The sequence below is a fragment of the Podarcis gaigeae genome (genome assembly GCF_964106915.1).
Source record: "Podarcis gaigeae genome assembly, chromosome: Z".
In the NCBI taxonomy this organism is placed as follows: domain Eukaryota; kingdom Metazoa; phylum Chordata; class Lepidosauria; order Squamata; family Lacertidae; genus Podarcis; species Podarcis gaigeae.
Genome location: NC_139691.1, coordinates 14,087,093 through 14,106,863, shown reverse-complemented (window position 1 = coordinate 14,106,863; position 19,771 = coordinate 14,087,093). Strand labels below are relative to the sequence as shown.

Here is a 19,771-nt window from a genome sequence, read left to right as displayed (position 1 = left end):
CCTACAACATCAAATACGTATAAATAAATTCTAGTTTTGTCTTGTTAAAAGAGGGTGACTTCCCCCACCGCCCCCCTCAATAGTAAGTACTGTATTTCTGATTAAATTTACACCAGGAGTTTCTGTGATATTTTGCATCTAGCAATAAACTCAAGCTCCACTAATGCCACCCTCCCCCTCGGCCTTGCGATTTGCAGAAGGACCATCTGAAAGTCATATACAAAAGGAATAACAAGGTTTGTGTCTTCTTTAAAATAAAATTAAAAGGGCATCACAAGAGTGCTAAAGGTGCAAAGCAATATGCTGGTGAGAGCAGGATTTGAGTTTGTTGAAATTTAAAATCAGTCACAGCCCACCCACCCACCCCTAAAAAATCCAAGGAAGCGTTTTTATAATTGCTCATGATATTTCAAAGTAGCAGAGGCATCATGCAGAAGAAGAAAAAGAGCAAGATTATCCGGGAAATATTAACGTCACTGTCTTTGAAAAGGTGGGGTGGGGACAGGGTGAGATTCAGGAGGTGAGGAAAGAACTTCTGCAACTCCAATATTACTAAACTTCAAATCACTCTAAGATGCTAGAAGCATCGGGGGCAGCTCTGCCATCAAAACTAGAAACCCAAGAAATAACCCTCTTGCTCCCCAGGAATGGCAATTTTATAAATTTATTTAAAAGCACCATCTATCTCAAGCCCCTTCCATGGTTTTCTATGAAGGAAAACAAACACGCAGACACACACAAAACGGTGAAGAGGAAACATTGCCATGGCTGAGTTAAAACAAGCCTAGAAGTCAGGACTAAAGCTGTCCTATAAACGTCACGGTTTTTACCAAGCTTAAGAAATTAAAAACTCTTTTAAAAAAAGAAATCCAGGAGGGTGTTCCAAATCTTGCAAATCCTCTCCCCACCACCTCTCGCAAATCCTTCTTAAATACATTCTTTGTTCAAAACATTTGTCTTTGGAGCCACCAGCAGAACAACCACCAGCAGAAAAAGGCCGTTAGGACAAATTTTCAAGTTACTGTCTACAAAAGAAAGAGAATTTTCCTTCTCCACTCGAGTGTTTTTAACAAGACAAATCTAAACAGGAAATAAGTGGAAGCAATTAGTCCACTTGAGACCTCTAGCATCTTTTAAAAACACAAAACCAGACATGAAAATGGAATCCAGTATAATCCTGCCTTTTCAGAGCATGGCCGCTTTGCAAGTTATGAAGAGGTTACGTTTGGTTGATTCTAGAGTCACCCAAGTGCTCTAAAAGTAATGTGTGTTTGTGTGGATATGAGAGGGGAGAAGGAAGGAGGAAGGAAATAAAACTCTCCTTCATTCACAAGGAATCAAGCCTTTGATCTGCTGTTGTGTGTTGTGCAGGAGGCGGCTTCTACCATTTTGCTTCAGTAGTGGGCATGCATCTCAGCTACCAAAAGAAGTCCACTGGGTGGCACTGAACAAAGTTCTAATCAGAACAGACCTACTGAAATTAGCGTGCCTAAGTTAGTCAAGTCCATCAATTTCACGAGGTCTAACTGAAAACTGTTGACACTGGAATCAACCCAATGACTCTCAACTAACTCAGATCCCAGCAAGGCAAGAACTTCCTTGTGTAGAATCTTGAGGAGACCCCCTTGCTGCAAATCTAATTGCTTCCAGAATTTTTGTTTTTAAATATAAACAAAAACACCCGAACTCCACACAGATGATGACCAGATCGGGGTAGATCTCATGGAATAAACGTGCTGGCATTTCTGAAATGAGAGCAATGCTGGTTTTCCTGTTCTTTTTATACTGCAAGGGGCAGGCAGGAGAAGAGACAACAACTGGACCAGCTACTGGACCTACTATAAATGCCTTTAATAATGGTTTTTACTTTTAAAGCAAGTTCTGCTTCTAGTTTAACAAGGGAAGAGGGAGGAAATGAAGCATGTCCTAAGCCATCAAATGCCTTTACCTATCCCAAGAGTGGGGAACCTGTGGCCTTCCATATGCTGCTGAACGACAACTCCCATCAACCCCAGAAAGCATGGCCAATGGCTAGGGATGATTATGGGAACCGTCATTCAACAACAGGGCCAAAAGGGTTCCCCACACATTTATCCTATATTTTACTTGAAAGGATTTTAAAGAGCCAAGGGCTAATCCCTGCCCATTGAGATCAAGCAGGCGCCTTCACTGTACTCTTTTTGGCACCTGCTAAAAACATTCGTGTTTAGACAAGCCTACCCTGATGCTTAGAAAGTTGAGGTAATTTTAATATGTTTGAGCATTTTAACTTAGGGATAAAATGGGTTGTAATTTTGCCTCAATTTTATTGTGTCATTTTTTTCACCTTTTGTAAACCGCTTTGAGGATTTTCTACAATCAAGCGGTATTTAAAGGTAAAGGGACCCCTGACCATTAGGTCCAGTCGTGACCCGACTCTGGGGTTGTGGCGCTCATCTTGCTTTATTGGACGAGGGAGCTTCCGGGTCATGTGGCCAGCATGACTAAGCCACTTCTGGCAAACCAAAGCAGCACACGGAAACGCCATTTACCTTCCCACCGGAGCAGTACCTGTTTATCTACTTGCACTTTAATGTGCTTTCAAACTGCTAGGTTGGCAGGAGCAGGGACCGAGCAACGGGAGCTCACCCCGTCACGGGGATTCAAACCGCAAGCGGTATATCAATTTTATGAAATAAACAAATAAGGGCTAAGCATTGACACAGCCTCAATTTAAAAGGAGCGTAGAAAGCTCAACATATCACACAGGAACTGTTTTCCATACATCCCCTCTGCCCAAAGTGGGAGCACCCAGGTACATGATTTAATTTGGGGGAGGGGGTGTCATTTTTCAGAAGGCAAAGAGTAGAAGACAAGAAGAGAAGGAAATGCAAGTGAACTTAGAAACGTCCTGCTATAAAAACAAAGACACAGCATCCTGTTTTGCTTTAAAAACCTTGGAGGCCTGTTTTTTTTTGTTATTAAAAAATAAAATAAAATCCAGCACACTCCTGATCTCGTTACCGCTCAGCTGACACAAAGAGGAGAAGGGTGGGCTCCATCCCCCCAAAAGCGGTCACTGCTATTTGCACGTGGGAGCAAGGAAAAGGAAAGAACAAAAGCCACCAGAGCCACTCAAGTCATTTTCGGGGAGGGGGGACAGCAGCAGCAGCAGCAGCAGCGGTACAGCAGGAATGGTTGCCTTTTGTTGTTGTCATTTGAAAGCAAGCAGGTCCACATCAAAATCCACGGCTCAAAGAACTGCTTTGTTGGGAGGAGGAGGACTCTGACGAGACCAACGCTTCAGGCAGCTGACAGATAAGTTGCAGTAAAGCCGGGGAGGGTGGCAAGGAGTCTCAGCACAGCCGGTGGCCAGGGTGGAAAACATGGAGTGATTTGCAGAGGCTTCTCACTCTCTCTTTCTATGGTGTGTGTGGAGTATAACAAAGCTGACTGGCATCCTGGGGCTGGGGAAGAGGGTAGGTTGGTGGCATAGTTGCTTAGGCCTTGGTCTCCTCCACTTTGACCGCCTGAGGCTTGATGGCTCCCGTGCGCACCGGTTTAATCAGACTGGCAGAAGGGGGCTCTGGAAGTTTCACCACTCCAAGGCTGCCTTTGCTTTCGTCCAGTCGCTGTTTTGCCTGCTGGGATATATGAAGGAGAGAAAGAGGGAGAATATGAAAACAAAGGAAGGAATTGGGCACCTGAGAGATCATGCTTGACCTGCAAGCGCACTCAGTGCACTGAGACCCTCCAATCCCCTGCAATGAAAATATTTTCTTAGAATATAGTGATGCGGATTAAATCAGCCTTGCAAGTAAGTCTGGCATTTTTTATTTTTTTAAATACTAAGAGGCTAGTAGCCTGAGAGCTGCAAAGGGGGAGAAACCCCCTTCTCTGTGGCTAGCATGGAAATGCAAGCTAATTATTAAAACAACAATAATGTACCCCTTCTAGCAAAGAAATGCTTTATTCTCTGTGGCCAGCATGGAAATGCCCACTCAGAGAATTATTCGTTTATATGTACATTCAGATTATTTGGGGCAGAGTGCTCCTAACCTTCAAAAGGATATTATTACTACTAATAACAATTTCATGTATATCTGTATTTTTCCTCCAAGTTCCAGGTAGTTATATGGTTCTCCCCTTCCTCATTTAATCCCCCCCCCCCCACAGCCTGGGAGGGTAGATTACGTGAACAGGCAGTGAATGACCCAAGGCTACCCAGTGAGCTTCTTGCTTGAGGCAGGGATTTGAACTCTGGTCTCCCAACTCCTAGCCCAACACTCTAACCGCCACATCACACTGGCCCTCAGTGGACAGATGGGAGTGGAGGTGTCTCTGCCAGGAATGGGGAGCCCTACTGCCAAGTGGGGGAGCCCACTGATAGAAAGTGCCCCCACAGCACGTGCAAGAATAGAAGGTGGAAACTATGGCTGCTGGTACCCCCTAAATGGGCAGCTTCAGGGGTGGAATGAAGTTCTGGGATGCTACGGGACCCAGAATAACGTCTGCAGCAGAAGGGTTTTCAGGTGTCGCAGGCCTTTGATCAAGAACCCTGTGAAGGGCATATCCACAACATACATATAACACACATTGAAAGAACATAGCTTCCTCCCCACAATCCTGGTAATGGCAGTTTACACTCTATAAAGCTACAATTCCCAGCACCCTTAACAAACAATAGCTCCCAGGTTTCATCTGGGGAAGTCTTCTGTTTTAAATGTATATGCTTTGGATGTGACCCAAGCCTCATCCAAGTTTCAGGTGAAAAGAGGCAAGAGTAGGCCTTTCCCAGAATCCTCCTGGCCCAGAAAACCAGGTGACAGTAGAGCCAATCTCAAGCCACCGGTTTCTGCTGCTTGCCTCACGTCCCACCTGCCCTCGCCTCATTGGTCCCTGCTCACCCCTTGGCAGCCATTGTGAAGAGGAATGTGGCAGCCATTGCGGCAGCCATTTTTGTGAGGACTATATACATACAAGGGAGCTTTTGCCTTTATCCTTACCTGCTGGATATAATGCCCCTGCACAGAGTTCATATTGACGGCCGGTCCAGAGGGCTTCCCACTGGGGCTGGCAGAATTAGGCCTGCAGGGGGCGAAAAGAAAACACACACACGCACACAGACAGACACATACACACACACAAAGGTTAAGACAGAGCAAGCAAAGACAGAGGGAATCACCACCTCAAAAATCAAGAACGAGCTCAGCAGGCAGGCCCCGGAGGGGGCAATCACAATTAAAAGAGGGTTGCCTGTGGACTCCACAATTTTTTTTATCCACCTCACAGATGTTCAAGTGTTTGCCAGGAGTCAGGGGCATGTTCCCCCCACCACGAGTCCTGTTTCATTTTACCTACCTCCCCACACTTCTGGAGCCCCGACATGTCCAGCACAATGCTCACCAACGATCCTTTCTCTGCTGAAATGTCAAAATTCCACCACAAAACAAAACAAAAATCAAATCAAATGCCGGCTGCCGGAACTGCGCAAATCCAGTGCCTCAGAGAGTCAAGACCCTTAATTTTATGTAACGCATCCCACAGACAGACAATGTGCAGGAATGAAACACAGATAAACTAAACAGCCCAAAAGAGGCAAGGAAGGAGGCTCTGTGTCTCACATCCCCACCGTACATTTAAAGTGCAATGATACCAAGTCACAGCTTTCCCCCAATGATTCAGGAGAGCTATTTATTAAAGCTGCTTATAGTATTTATGATACCTTCCCCTTCATTCCCCTCACAGAGCTACAATTCTCAGATTTACCTGGGAATTGAGATTGAGTGCTAAACCACTTTGGGAATAGTAGCTTTGTGAGGAGAATTAGGGTCTCTTAACAACTTTCAGCACCCTTAACAAACTACAACTCTCAAAATTCTTTTGGGGAAGCCATGATGTTTAAAGTGGTATCATAAGGCTTTATATGTAAGCTGTGAATGTGGCTTCAGTTACAGAAATGCCTTAAGCAACTCAAGAGGTTGGCATAACATTACTGAGTAAAATTCCTAGAAAATGTGACATTTGGGGTTGGATAATAAATCTCAGACCCAGAGGCCAAATGCAGTGTCCAAGGCCTTGCTTTCTGGCACTCAGGACTTTCTCCAGGCCACACCTTCTCAGTGGTCTTGCCCTGCACCCTCCTTGAGTCTTTTTGCCTGGCTGGAATGTGTCCCTTGAACTGAGATTGTGCCTTTGCTTGTTTGGATGGGAGGACAGAGAGGTGTTTGTGCATGCAGAAATTAGTCAACTCTACAAAAGTAGTATTTATATTCATTGCTCTACTCCCTTTTGTCTCAGACCCTGACTACCACCAGTATGTGGCTCCCTGAAGGTGATCCATAAGTACTCAGAGCAGGTCTACTGAAATCAATGTAACGTTAGTCATGTCCATCAATTACAATGGGTCTATTCTGAGTAGGACTAACATTGGAGGCAAGTGGGAATTCCCAGACCCCAAGAGGAGTGCCCTTGTTCAGCCTATTAACAGTAGCCATTGAAATCTCTTTGAGAATAAAATATGGGCCATGATGGAGTCATTTCCTTTACCCAGCCCACTTCTGCATCTGGCTCCTAGAAGGCTGCCCATGAGGAAATGTGGCCCCCACCTTATTTAGCACTCTGGTGCGCATGAACCTGAGTGTTAAGTATGAAGTATACCTTGTGACTTAAAAACCAAGGGTTGCTTTCAACTAAGCCCTACTCATGGTAGACCCATTATAATTAATGAACCCAAGTTAGTCATGTTTATTAACTTCAGTAGGTATACTCTGAGTAGGACCAGCACCAGATACCACCCAAATTCTGGTTTACTGAGCTGACCAGCTTCATAAACCATGGGTTGAAGCTGGCTTGTTAAGAACCTGACTAGGGTTGTTTTAAATCACAGTCTGTGGTCTCTATGCAAGGACAACCCAAGATTCATGGAAACTGAAACTACACAGAGCAGAAAGCTTTCTCCTGAACACATGGGAGGAGGAGAGAGCAACTGAGCCTCACTTAGGCTCATTCCCGCTCATGCACGTAGTACTAAACCACGGTGAAATGAGGACCAGCTCAGCCTGACTGGCTCTTTTACATCAAGTGTAGGGGGACCTGTAGCTCTCCATCAACCCCAACCAAACAAGTTCAAGCAGGCAAAGGATTATGGATCCAACCCAATGGATCTGAAGCAAGCTTTTTAGATCAAGTGTTGGGAACCTGTGACCATCCAGATGTTGCTGGACTACAACTTCCATCATCTGAGACCACTCTCATGTTGCTTGGCTGGGGCTGATGGGAGTTGCAGGCCAACCACACAGCTTCTCCATCCCTGTGCTACCAAAGTAAATGTGCAAGAAGCATCCCCATCCAGGTTAGAGGAAAGGCAAGCTGCCTTGTACAGAGTCAGAACACTAGTCTACCTGGCTCAATACTATCTACACTGAAAGGCAGTGGTTTTCAGAGAGCGAGTCTACCTGCCATCCTTACCTGGAGATGCCTTTAGGAATTGAACCAGGAATCTTCTGCATACAAAGCAGATGCTCTGCCCCTGAGCTAGGATCCTTAGTCAAATAATGCTATCAATATCCACAGCTATTTATACAGCCAATTAAAATGCCAAGCAATCATAATTGTTGACAGCGGGACAGGGAAAATGGTTTCAGAAGGGGAATCTTTCACACTGGAGGTGCTGGGGATTGAATCTGGGACCTTCTGCAGGCAAAGCAGGTGGAATATTATTTACCCACATTCTTTCCCTTCTGTAAGCAAAAACGGCGGGGGTGTCTTTTTAAGGTTACACTTCCCCTCTGCAGATTTTACGACTGTATTAGAAATAATAAAATGTTAAAAATCTGCAAATGAGAAAATCAGGGGCACCTTTTCAGGAGATCATTAAAATAAAACCTGATTAAGCTAACTGGATCTCACTAAATGCAACTCAGAGGAGACCCAATGAAATTAAGGTTAGGCATACCCATCAATTTCAGTGGATTGACTGAGTAGAACTAACACTGGATAGAACCCCTAAATAAACCTTGTTTAACATACAAGTTTCTTAAGATTAGAATTAAATTAACAAATTTCATAGGCATTTATACATGCAAATTTGGGAGGGGGGACCTTTCCCTTTCCCTGCTCTCTCTCCATCCCACTCAACAAAAATAAACCTGCAGCAATCAAAACTGTATTTCACCTGTATGTGTGAGGCGATGGAATGGACCCTGCTGTGGGAGCATTCTGTTTTGCGTCTGCAAAGTGGAATCCTTTCATTTCTACATGTGAGGACTGGAAGGAGAAAGGAACAGGTTGCAGGGTTATTTCCTTTTCACAAAAATACTTCACCATCTTGAGGATGGGAAAGAGATTCTGGCTCAGTTTCAGACATTCCCAAACCATAGGCCCCAGCTGCACTATACATTTAAAGCAGTTATCAAGCCATGTCCAACAGTCATGGCTCCCCACAGACCAAAGAATCCTGGGAGCTGTACTTTGTTAAAGGTGCTGAGAGCTGTTAGGAGACTCCTGTTCTCTTCTCAGAGCTACAATTCCCGGAGTGGTTTAACAGTCAATTCCTCTTTGCAGGCAACTCCAGGAACTGTAGCTTTGTGGAGGGGAATTGGGGATCTTCTAAGAACTCTCAGCTCACTTAACAAACTACACTTCCCAAGATTCTTTGAGCGAAGAAAAGACAAGACATGCCTTAAATGTACAGTGCAGAGGGGACACGACAGTCACAATTACCGACCAATTCTCTTCCATGACTTTGTCCTTACCACCCTGTGGAGGAATGAGCTCTACATGTTAGGGATACATTGTGTGGCAAAGTACTTCCTACTGTCTGTCCAGAATCTACTGCCAAACAAATTCACTCTGGATGACCTCGAGTTCTACTGCAGTGGCAGAGGTGGGATTTGAGTCTCTCCAGATAATTCGTGACTTTATAAAAACCTCTTTCACATCTCTCTCTCTCTCTTGGTCATCTTTCTCCCCACCCCCAACCTTTGAGATAAGTAAGAAAATGCAAGTTGCTTGGCAAATGACAACTGCGAGGTAACTGGAAGCCAATGCAGATCTTGTTAACATGCTCGCCACACTCCTAAATCTGTCAGGAGATGAGATGCCATATGAATTGCTTGAAGGTTCTTCAACTCCATGCAGGGTGCATTATTGTAGTGTAGCCTCAAGGTTGTGAATTTTAAAAAGTATGTTAATAATAGAAACAGGTTATTTTTTTAAAAAAAATCAATTAACATATATACACACCCTGTGAGTCCTTACCTCCCTGCTCGAAGCAAGGACAGGTGGCTGAGAGCCAGGCGAGAGAATTCTGCGAGGAGCTCCAACAGACAGGTTCTGGCCTTGGGGGAGCTGGATGGACTGTGGCAATATCAGGGGCTGTTGGCCAGAACCGTAACGGGCCATCGGGAGCTGGGAGCCCGGCATTGACATTGTTAGCTGCGTGTTAATGAGCAGACAGTTACTTGAGAGGCAATAATGAGAAGTAGCCACAATGCTGCTTCCCAGGGACCATAACAGTTTTGGCGTTGGGAATAGCTAATTCCCAAGATAAAAACTTTTTATCTCTTGAGAAGTGCCTAGGGGACCACCCACCCCCACCCCACCCGGTATCTTCTCACCAACCCCTCCCCTGGATCATCCCACCCAGACAAAGAATGCAAACACACACACACACCACTTTTCCAAGGAATCTGGCAAAATAATTCACCTGAGCCTTGAAACGCACATAGAGATGAAAGAGGAAACGAGAAAGAACATTGTTCTTCCAACTTCCGCCTTCTGTTCTATGCACTTTTCATGGGGCAAAAGACAACCACCAGCACCACATCACTGATACAATTTTTTTGCTGTAGTCACTTAGTAGCCTTCTATCTCCTACAGCAATTGCATTTATTCTCTGTATAGAAGATTACTATCAATGAATTGTTTGATTCTTGTATTTCTGTCTTATATGAGCTATGTACTGAGTGAACCTACAAACTACTAAATTTCTAGCTTATCCGTCCGCATGAAGGAAAGGTAATGTAACGGAGCAAGACAGTTTTAACCCCTTGACCGGTGGCCTCTCTTTCTGTATGCGTGCTATGAGCTAATGACGTATTGTGTTTGAAAAAAACCCTGTAAAAGCATTGTTAAAATGTGTCCCTGGGGCAGTTCCCTAAACTGGTTGTCCACTGAACTACTGGTTTTGGAGGCTGCCCTACTGCAACAGCTCCCTACCGGATGATGAGTTTGTATATCTCTCTTGGTTGCGTTTTTCTTTAAAGTGTTATTCCCTCGCCTGGGCATGAACCATTAAGATGTGGCTTACAAGTAAATTCTTACCACATCATGACCAAAGGAGCAGCAAGAGGAGAGGGGGCTAAGAGGCTTTGTGGGGACCAAAGGAAGCTCTCAAGGGCGCCACTGGGCGCATGGGAGTACCACTGGTGATCCCTGGTTTGAACCATGTTTCCTGGATCATACGCAATGATGAGCCAGGAAAGTGAAATTAAACCATGGTTTATCCGCCTTCCCAGCCGCACATGAGGAAGAAATGAGGGGAGAGCATATACAGAATGCCCAACCACTAATTCCTTCCTCCAGCCAACGGTAATGTTTGCTGATATTTAATACTTTTCACAAAAAAAGATGCTTTGTAGTGGTGAAAGGATTCTGCAGGGATAAAACCTTCCCTCCCCATCTGCCTCTCAGTTTCCTCCAACCGTGTCTACAAGAGTATCTCATCCTGAAGTCTTCTGTTTGCTATAAAAGGATTAAGCGGCGCACCAACTTTCCGCCAAATTATCTTAAGTGCTTCAATGCCAGATGGCCTTTCAAAGGGGCCTTCCCAAACCTGTTACGGTTCGTTTCCTGAAAGCAACGAGCGTCTTGAAGAGCCACATTAAAAACATGCTTGCTGTTGCAGCTGGATCAATTCACTCCTCATATATTCCAATTTTAAAAGGTAAGAGAAGCATAGCTCAGAGACGCTGGAAGTAATCTGACGTCTGAACAACTCACACAGGGAAAACTGGGGTGTTCAGATAAAAGCAACCACGTCTATACAGGGGTGGCGAAGCCTCAGGCTCAGGGGCTAACTGCAGCCTCCCCATCTGGCTCTTGGCTCCCTCCCCAGGTCACCAGTCCTGTTGCTGCAGTTCTTTTGTTTGACTGGAATGTGTCCTCGATTATGCTGGATGGCAGTGGGGGTTATGTTGGATGGCAGTGGGGGTGGCAGAAGGACCCTCCACATGCACACACACACACTTCCACATGACTGGAATGTAGACTACTATTATACACACAGGTCCTGCTTTCCAAACATAATGTGTTCCCAGGAAATTGTTCATTAGGTGAGCTGATGATTTCCATTATTTCCTATGGGAACCTTTCTAGTACATGCTTTCTCCCCTCCATACTTTTTGCCTGAAGCTGCTGCAAAAGCCAAACAAAAATGGGATTTGTCTGATCTCCCTCCCTTTCTGCTCGAAACTGCTGCTGCCGACCAGCCATTTGGCTAACTAAATCAGCCATTTGTGTTGTGAGCTTTGGGTGTTAATTCTTTGTGTCTGGATAACTAAGATTTCAGAGAGCAAGTGTTCTGGTAGCGGGACCTGCATGTACAAAGAACCACACACACACAAAACTGGAGATGCTCCCCAACCCCACCTCTATACTTCTGTGCCAGTTCTAAAACAGCAAACTAAGCAACTTTTGAAAACCATCTGTGTCCATGAAACCCCTCTGGTGCAAACAGAAGAATATCAGCACCTGTCTACTCTATCTTTTTAGACATGCGCAAAGGCAAGCTTCATGTCTCAAGCCACATTTTGGCAAATATTTTTTCCAGGCAGGAAGCTAGCAACTCCTTATCAATGCAAGCACAGGAGTGGGGGGGTTGGGAAGAGACAGAATGATACGCACACTGAGCACCAGCCTCATGACAGAAGCAGAGCCCTGACCTGTGTAAGCTGCGATTCCATCATCTGTGAGGCTCCCATACCGGGAGCCTGGTTGATCTGGCCTTCATACACCAGGGTCTGGCTCCCGTTAACTGGCTGATAAGGGGATCCGGATTGAGTTTTCACCATTTCCAAAGGCTGCATGCCTGGGAAGGCGGAATATGGAGGCTTCAGGGCAGTGCCCCCAGTCAGGACCACGGTGTTGGGTTGGGAGAGGCTGGGATGCATGTAGACCTGAGACCTAAAAGGATGCAAGGCAGATGTGCACAAACCTCAGTGTTTGCCTTGAGTTTGCTGATACCTTCCTTTCGTGCATAGGTGGTACTGTTTTGGCCACGTCTGAGTGAGACATTGAGGTAGGATTTAGGAATGTTGGCTGCCAGCTCTGGGTCTCTGCTATTCATATCCAACTTCTATGTTCCAGGTTATGTACACAGTATATTTTACAACTCTATAAAGTCCTGTGCCAAGAGGAGAATTCCGTATCCTGTGCAAATTCATTTAATTGTGTTTTGCCCAGCCTTCTTGGGCCTCAGGGCCCTTTTGTGTATCTGAGAAACTGTTGTGGGGACCACAACATTTCACAGAAGGGAAAACAGGTAACTAAGAACCTTCTCTCTCTCTCTCTCTCTCTCTCTCTCTCTCTCACACACACACACACACACACACACACACACACAACCACCACCAACATAAACAAGCATCCTATCTACACACTCAAAATAAATAATAGAGACCAAAAAAGCAGGGAATGCCTGTCCCCCCCATAAAAAACCCCAAACAAATGTTTTTTTTAAAACATTTGTTGATCAGAGCAGAGGGGCCAAGCGGGTAGTAGTTTAAGGGTACCAGTCTGGGGACCCCAGATGTAGGGTTGTAGTCAATGCTAGTCCCACCTGGAGTAGACCTACTGAAATTAAGTCGTGACCCACTCATTTCAGTGGGTCCAAACAATCAATCATCAAACATTTATATAATTTCCATTCTGCTTCCACTACTAAGAAAACCTACTGCTAATTTCCCTTGCTTATGTGAAACAGGGGTGTGGGGGGGTCCCCCCCAGAAGCAGCATTTCATTCTCTGAAGAAGTCGATTGAGCCCTAGCCGACTGGGGTGGAGAGGGAGAGAGGGGGAGGAAGGAGGGACTTGCTTGGGATCCCATTACCTGAAGGGCTGGATTGAGCTATAGATCTCCTGGGACTGTGAAACAGGAAGGCCACCTCTCAGACTGAGTTGAGCCTGGGCTTGCAAGGACGTGTGAAGAGAGAGGGGGATCTGCTGAGCAGCTGCAGCCTACAAAGAGTATGAAAAAACAACAGGAAGGTGAGATCAAGGCAGCAAGCTTCCTGGACCAAAAGGGAAGGGAAGCATCTTGTGGCGCAGACTACCATTTCTGCCTCCATGAAAACCTGCTGCTCTTGACTTCATATCCCTCTCCATCTTTGGGTTCCCTCCTCTCTATTATTTACTGGCAAATACCCATCAGGTGATGGCATTCATGGCTTCATGCCTCTTGGCAGGCAGTTGGAATTATTCAAAAGCACTCAAAACTCTCTGATTTTGGCAACAACAGGCAAAGAATGAGCTACAGCTAGGTGCATGCAGCAGAGCTAACACTCTAAGTCTGATAAATGCCAACTTTCACATGCGAGCACTGCCAATCCCACATAGAATTCTGCAAAAGTCTAAAAAGAGGTATATCTACTTCTTCACTTTTAGGCAGATGGTAGGGGAGGCTGCTGCTGTAGCTATCAACGTTCACCAGCACCATCTCAGTGTTTTGAGACGAGCCCCCAAATCTGCCTGGCAGCTCTGTCATCATGCAAGATTGTCAAAGGTTTTTATTCCTTTTTGTTTTTGCACCTTGTCTTGCTGTTCTGGACTCATTTTGGAGGAAGGGCAGGGTAAAAATCCAGGGCCGTATGCAACACTCTCTGTCTGCCAGTGGACGGGCGAGCTTTAATGTTAAGCAGAGGAGGAATCCAACACAAGAGCTGCAACAGCAGAAACTTGCCAGGGAACAGGCTGTGCAATGTTTTGTGCAACTAAGTCACCAGCAGCCTGCTTGGATGCATTCTCTTGCACAGCAATGTTCCACCACTGGTGCAAAACATTTTTGCCAGTGGAAACACATATACCGCTAAGAGGATTTAACTCAGTCCTACATTGGTTAAAACTCATTAGAATCAGCCATCAACTTTTCCAGGTCCAGGATCCACCTTTAACCCAAAAATGTATCTGAGGACCTGTTTCTTAATCTCCTGCCCCTATATATTTGTTCAGCCGTGGTGCTGCTGCCATGACCTACCACAGAAAGGACAACAGCCCAGTGGTGGATCTCAACCCACCAGTCAAAGACCAATGCCTTAGATGGTGATGATTATGAAGATAATAACACTCCTTGATAACACATTTGCACAAACGCAGCAATAAGAACAGCTTCCCTTAATAATACATATGCACAGGCCCAGTCATAATAAATAAAATATTAACAACCTTCCTGGATAACATATCTGCACAGACCCAGTTGACTTGCCTGCTGGTAGCTCTGCTGTTGGGGTATTGTCTGGGGGACGAGACGTGGCTGGCTGGCAAAGACGTGTCCATCTAGATACAGGGGTGGGATGTGGTTACCTAGAATCATATTTTTTTCAGAGAGAGGGAGGGAAATGACAAACAGTTAATCCCATTCACTCCAGAGAGGCGGGGAAGTGGGTAGAAGAAGGCGTTTCTGCTCACCATCTCCCTTCCACCCGGCCATCAAAGATACAGGGGTCCCACCCCATACTGAACTCCAGAATCCTACTTCTGCACTCCTTTGCCATAACGGTCCTAAATGCAAAGGGAGGCAGGTTAATGGGGCAGGAAAAGAAAGGGGAAAGTGACCTACGAAAAGGGCACACACGCCTGTCCTCTCTTTCCCACCTGTTTTGAGTATTCCTAGACTGCCCTTCATATGACTGGATAAAAAGCTTTCAGGGAATACAAGCAAATAGCATTTCCTTTCACCAGACACATTCCCACATTACGGATCTCAAAGGGTTGCAAATCTGATGCCGGTCCTACTCATGGCAGACCCACTGAAATGAATGGACATAACCCATTTAGTCTTATTGATTTCAATGGACCTGTTCCAAGTAGCACACAACCCATAGCAAAGTATTACTAGAAATCACGACGTAATTGGAATGGGTTGTATCCTACTAGTGGTCTTGCTCAAAGCAGGCTCACTGAAATTAATGGAAATGACTAACGGAGGCCCCATCTGCTCAGTACATTTAAAGCATTAAGATACCACTTTGATAAGTTACGGTTTCCCCAAAGAACCCTCAAACTGTGGTTTGTTAAGGGTGCTGAGAGTTGTAAGAACACCCCTATTCCCCTCCTAAAGCTACAATTCCCAGAGTTCCCTGAGAAGAGGGACTGACTGTTTAACCACTCTGGGAATTGCAACTGTGAGAAAGGAACAGGGGTCTCCTAATAACAAACTACAATTCCCAGCATTCCTTAGGGAAAGCCGTTGACAGTTCAAAGTGGTATAAATAGTGATGTAAATGTACAGTGCAGAAGGAGGCTATTTTAGGTCTGTTAATTTCAATGGGTCTGGTCTGAGGAGGACTAGTATTGAATACAACCTGAAGTATTCTATTTGAACATATATATGATAAAAGGATATAGATATAGATATGACCAATACATATATATGACCAGTACAAAATCTGTTTACATCTTATTGAAATAGAAACAACCCACAACCAGATGGGTTGGAAATAGTAGGGGAAGGGGATAACATAAGGCAAAACATGGACATCTGTTAATACCCAAACATCTAGTGTGGTGTAGTGGTTAGTGTCTTGGACATGGGAGACCAGAGTTCAAATCCCCTACTCAGCCATGAAGCTCACAGGGTGACCTTCGACCAGCCATTGCCTCTCAGCTTAACCTACCTCACAGGGTAGTTGCAAGGATAAAATGAAGAGGAGCCCGCTGGAGGAAATGTGGGATATAAATGTAATAAACAAAACAAAACAAAATACGGTAACAAAATAAGAGGCAGCTAAAAACTTTTAAAACTATAAAGCAGAGTAAGTAACATTAATTTAAAATGCCTAGGGAAATAATAATTTAAAATAAATATTGTAACCAGTCGTATCTCATTGGAGAGACACGCTAAACTTGAGGGCGCCACCACAGAAATGGCTGTTTCCTTTGCAGTGACATAACACACTTCCCCAAGGGAAGGTACTTAGAAAACAGACAACATTAAGACACCTTAAGGCTACTCAACTGACCATCTTAAGACAGGGCAGGCGTATTTTGAAGAGATGCTATTTCAGGTATTTGGGTTCCAAGACACATACAATGTTAATAGGTAAACAACAGCATCATGCACTGGGATAAAAAGCGAAGAGGGCTGCCAGTGCTGTTTTTTTCAAAAGTGATGTGATATGAATTCATGTGGTTGAATCAAATCCTGCACTCCCTGCACCTTCCATCTTGTCTTCAACAGCAGACGCACAAAGATTGCATTACAGTAATCCAACCAGAAGGTTATTGGAGCATAGATCACTGTGACTAGGTCATCCCTGTCTAGGAAAGGCTGCAGGAAGCAAACCAGCTCAAGCTAGTAAACCAGTGCCTCATGCTACCAAGGGCACTGGGGCATCAAATGACAACATTGGAACAGGTTTTGCAAGTCTCTATGAGTGTTTGGATTGAGTTCAAGGTTACTTTTTATACAGTGGTACCTCTGGTTACATACTTAATTCGTTCCGGAGGTCCGTTCTTAACCTGAAACAGTTCTTAACCTGAGACACCACTTTAGCTAATGGGGCCTCCCGCTGCTGCTGTGCCATTTCTGTTCTCATCCTGAAGCAAAGTTCTTAACCCGAGGTACTATTTCTGGATTAGCGGAGTCTGTAACCTGAAGTGTCTGTAACCTGAGGTACCACTGTATCTCTAGATCTGTCTATCTAACTATGTATCTGAACATGGAACTCTTAGTAATTATAGACCACACATATGTTTTATTTTCAACCTGATAAATCACATAGCTGCATTCTTTATTTCTTTATTGACAATTGTGACAACTAATCTCTTAAAAAAAAAAAAACCTCAATAAAAATATTTGGAAAAAGTAGAGTTTAGACTAATGCATCAACTCAACACTGCATACTATATATACTGACACTAAGAACCCAACTTCCCATTTCATTAACTCAGGTCTTTTTGTTTTGTTTTTTAAAATGCAAATGAAGCTCATGCATCATGTGAATGCAAGTAAACAGTCATTTTAAGCTCTGAATAAGCATCCCTAGTAAATGGCTACTGATTCAAGGCAACTGAATCAAAGCAAATTCTTAAAGAATAATTCTGGGGGAGAGTGGGTGTGGCTGATAGAGAAAGACACTGAGTTAGGTGACACTCTCTTCCTTAGGCGGATATGGCTCAGGTATGGTATGTCTATAGATAGTTAATAAAATTAAAATCCTGGCTTCTGGGAGAGAGGCATGGTGATTCAGAGATCATTCTGCTAGCTCTGGCTGACAGAAGATAATTACTTGGTGATAGATAATAGCCAGACAGATAGTCTGGCTTTATTAATCACTTTGGAGATACAGTGATCAAAGAAAGTTAACCTCAAGACATCTGGATCAAAGCAGTTTTTCTATGCCTTGCAGCTCAGATGGGAGCTGGCTGGCAGAGAACACCATCATCCCCAAACTCTACACATTCAATTGAAAACAGAATTGCACCCTCTTTTCAAAACCCTTTAAAACATGTTTGGGACAAGGGAAGTATAATGAGAGATCCCTCCTCCATCTGCTGGGGAAAATCTACAATCTGAAAATCTTTGAATACCACCTTCTGTTTCTGGAAAAACTGAAAGGAAATTAACTGTTTAAGTGTCTAAAGCAAAGTGGAAAGCTTGATCTGCGGTGGACAAGTAAGATTAAAACAAGACTATAGAGATTCCGGTATCTTTTTTCCCCCTCCTGGCACTAAAGAACTCAAGAAAATGGAAGTAGAGTAATTATCATTAGCTGTGAGAAAATGATTTTGTTTTGAGATACCAGTCAGAGAAGCCCAAGATTGTAGTTTTGCAGGAGGATATATTTAGGTGGATTGAATGGCCATTAAGAACCAGAAACATTAAAAGCATTCAATAGGGCTCAACCAGTGATTGTTGGTTTTGTTCAGCCAATTGATGGCTGAACAATTAACAATGATCAGCTCAATATTTGATGAAGGAAATGAGCCAGATGATGAAGGAAAAAAGAAGCTAGAGGAATATAAGGTAGAAAATGGATATGAGAAGTATGCAGGGGCCACAGAACAAATTGATAAAAAGTTGGCAGAACTGGATCAATAAATAATCAAATGGATAATCATGTGGAAAAGGAAATGACCTCCATAAAAGGATTTTGGGGAAAAGTAAAAGATAAAAGTCACAAATGATTTGGAGAATTATTTGGATATTGTGTTGATGGAGTGGAGAGGGGGGAAAGCTTTGGGACTTCAGTCCTGGTATTTTTTTTAGTTTTGGCTGAGAGAAAGTACTCTGCATACAATTTGGAGCAAATTCAGAGAATGTTGTGATAACAGCTATGCTACTACCTTTGGAAAAAGATTTGAAGCAAATTAAGTGGAAGGCTCTTGAGGAGAAGATCGGGATACCACCATAAATACAACAAGAAATGGAATACAACAGGAAATGCAACTGAACATATGGATCTAGACATGAACAAGAGGATATATGAGGAACAAAAGTGGAATATTGGCCCCATGTGTGATCACAGTGGAGTCTATAATATGGAAATGGATGAAAAAAATTATTGTTATTCAATATGAAGTAATTGTGGTGGGAATTAATAGAGGCAAAATTAAAAGAAAAAATATGGTTAGCATTTATTATTATTATTAATAATAATAATTAGGAAATATCTTGGACTTTTCATGGGAAAAGGAAACAAATGATTCTGAGACACCTTAACTTAAAAGAAATACTATTTAGCGCAAAGTGAAGATGGATGTTTGCATGGACTGAAAGTTTTAAATAGTCATATTTTATTCTATTATGTAAACAGCAGGTGGAAAATCAGAAGTTCTTCTGTATTATTATTTTTTTGCTAATGTTTCTTTTATTTTCCTTTCTTATTTTATCTCTCTTTTTCTCTTTCCTCTCTTTATTTCTATTGTTCCTTTCTTTTCTCCTGGTTTTCTTCTTTCTAATTTTTCAGAGCTGTAATTTTACTGTATTGTGGAAAAATCTTATTAGAATTAAAATCTTTCAAGAGAAGATGAATTCTGCCTAAAATAGTCCCCAGCATAGTAGCAGAAACAAGCTGGTCCAGTGACAGGCAAGATTCGAGTCTCTCAGCCACAGGATCTCTTCAAATGCCCTTTGCTCATACAGCATAGGGTTCAGTAGGATCCATTGCAAAACATCACAGAGACTGAGGGCACGCAAGAAGGGATCTCCCAGAATGCCTTGCTTTTCTGGGAAAACACACACAATGCCAGCTCTCCACCACACTTTGCTATATAAAGGGGTACAAGTCATAACCAACAGAATTAATCTGAGCCTTGAGAAGCAAACGGAGATGAAAGATGAAGTGGGAAACAGCATCACTCTTTCCCCAGCTCCATGTACTTTTCTTCTTTGAAAAGTTAACCACCCTCACCATTTCATGACCAAGAGGAGGGGTCCCTCTGTCGATATGTGGGCACCATTGTGTGAGAAGCTAAGGTCACTAGTAAGCACACCTGGTACAACCGTCAACAACGGCCCATTTTATTTCACCTCTAGAAGGGAAAGAAAAGCAGGGGACCAGCAGGCAAACAGA

At 43.8% G+C, this 19,771-nt stretch overlaps 1 protein-coding gene across 20 annotated transcripts in view; it reads right to left on the bottom strand.

Moving 5' to 3' along the window:
- Positions 1–2,920: 2,920 nt before the first annotated feature.
- The window catches only part of PRRC2B (proline rich coiled-coil 2B), a gene marked incomplete at its 3' end in the record, with an annotated part of 64,340 nt that continues 47,489 nt past the window's right edge, over positions 2,921–19,771 (bottom strand). For 3 of the 20 annotated variants that reach the window (XM_083721272.1, XM_083721283.1, XM_083721286.1), the window contains exons 26-33: positions 14,664–14,756; positions 14,461–14,558; positions 13,090–13,217; positions 11,925–12,165; positions 9,226–9,417; positions 8,156–8,247; positions 4,986–5,067; positions 2,921–3,623 (exon numbers count right to left, since the gene is read on the bottom strand). In XM_083721272.1, the coding sequence (XP_083577398.1) occupies positions 3,480–3,623; positions 4,986–5,067; positions 8,156–8,247; positions 9,226–9,417; positions 11,925–12,165; positions 13,090–13,217; positions 14,461–14,558; positions 14,664–14,756 (1,070 nt within the window). Of the gene's footprint in view, positions 3,624–4,985; positions 5,068–5,340; positions 5,403–8,151; positions 8,248–9,225; positions 9,418–11,924; positions 12,166–13,089; positions 13,218–14,460; positions 14,559–14,663; positions 14,757–19,771 lie in introns of those variants that run through there. The other 17 variants (XM_083721276.1, XM_083721277.1, XM_083721278.1 and 14 more) reach the window with 13 other exon arrangements.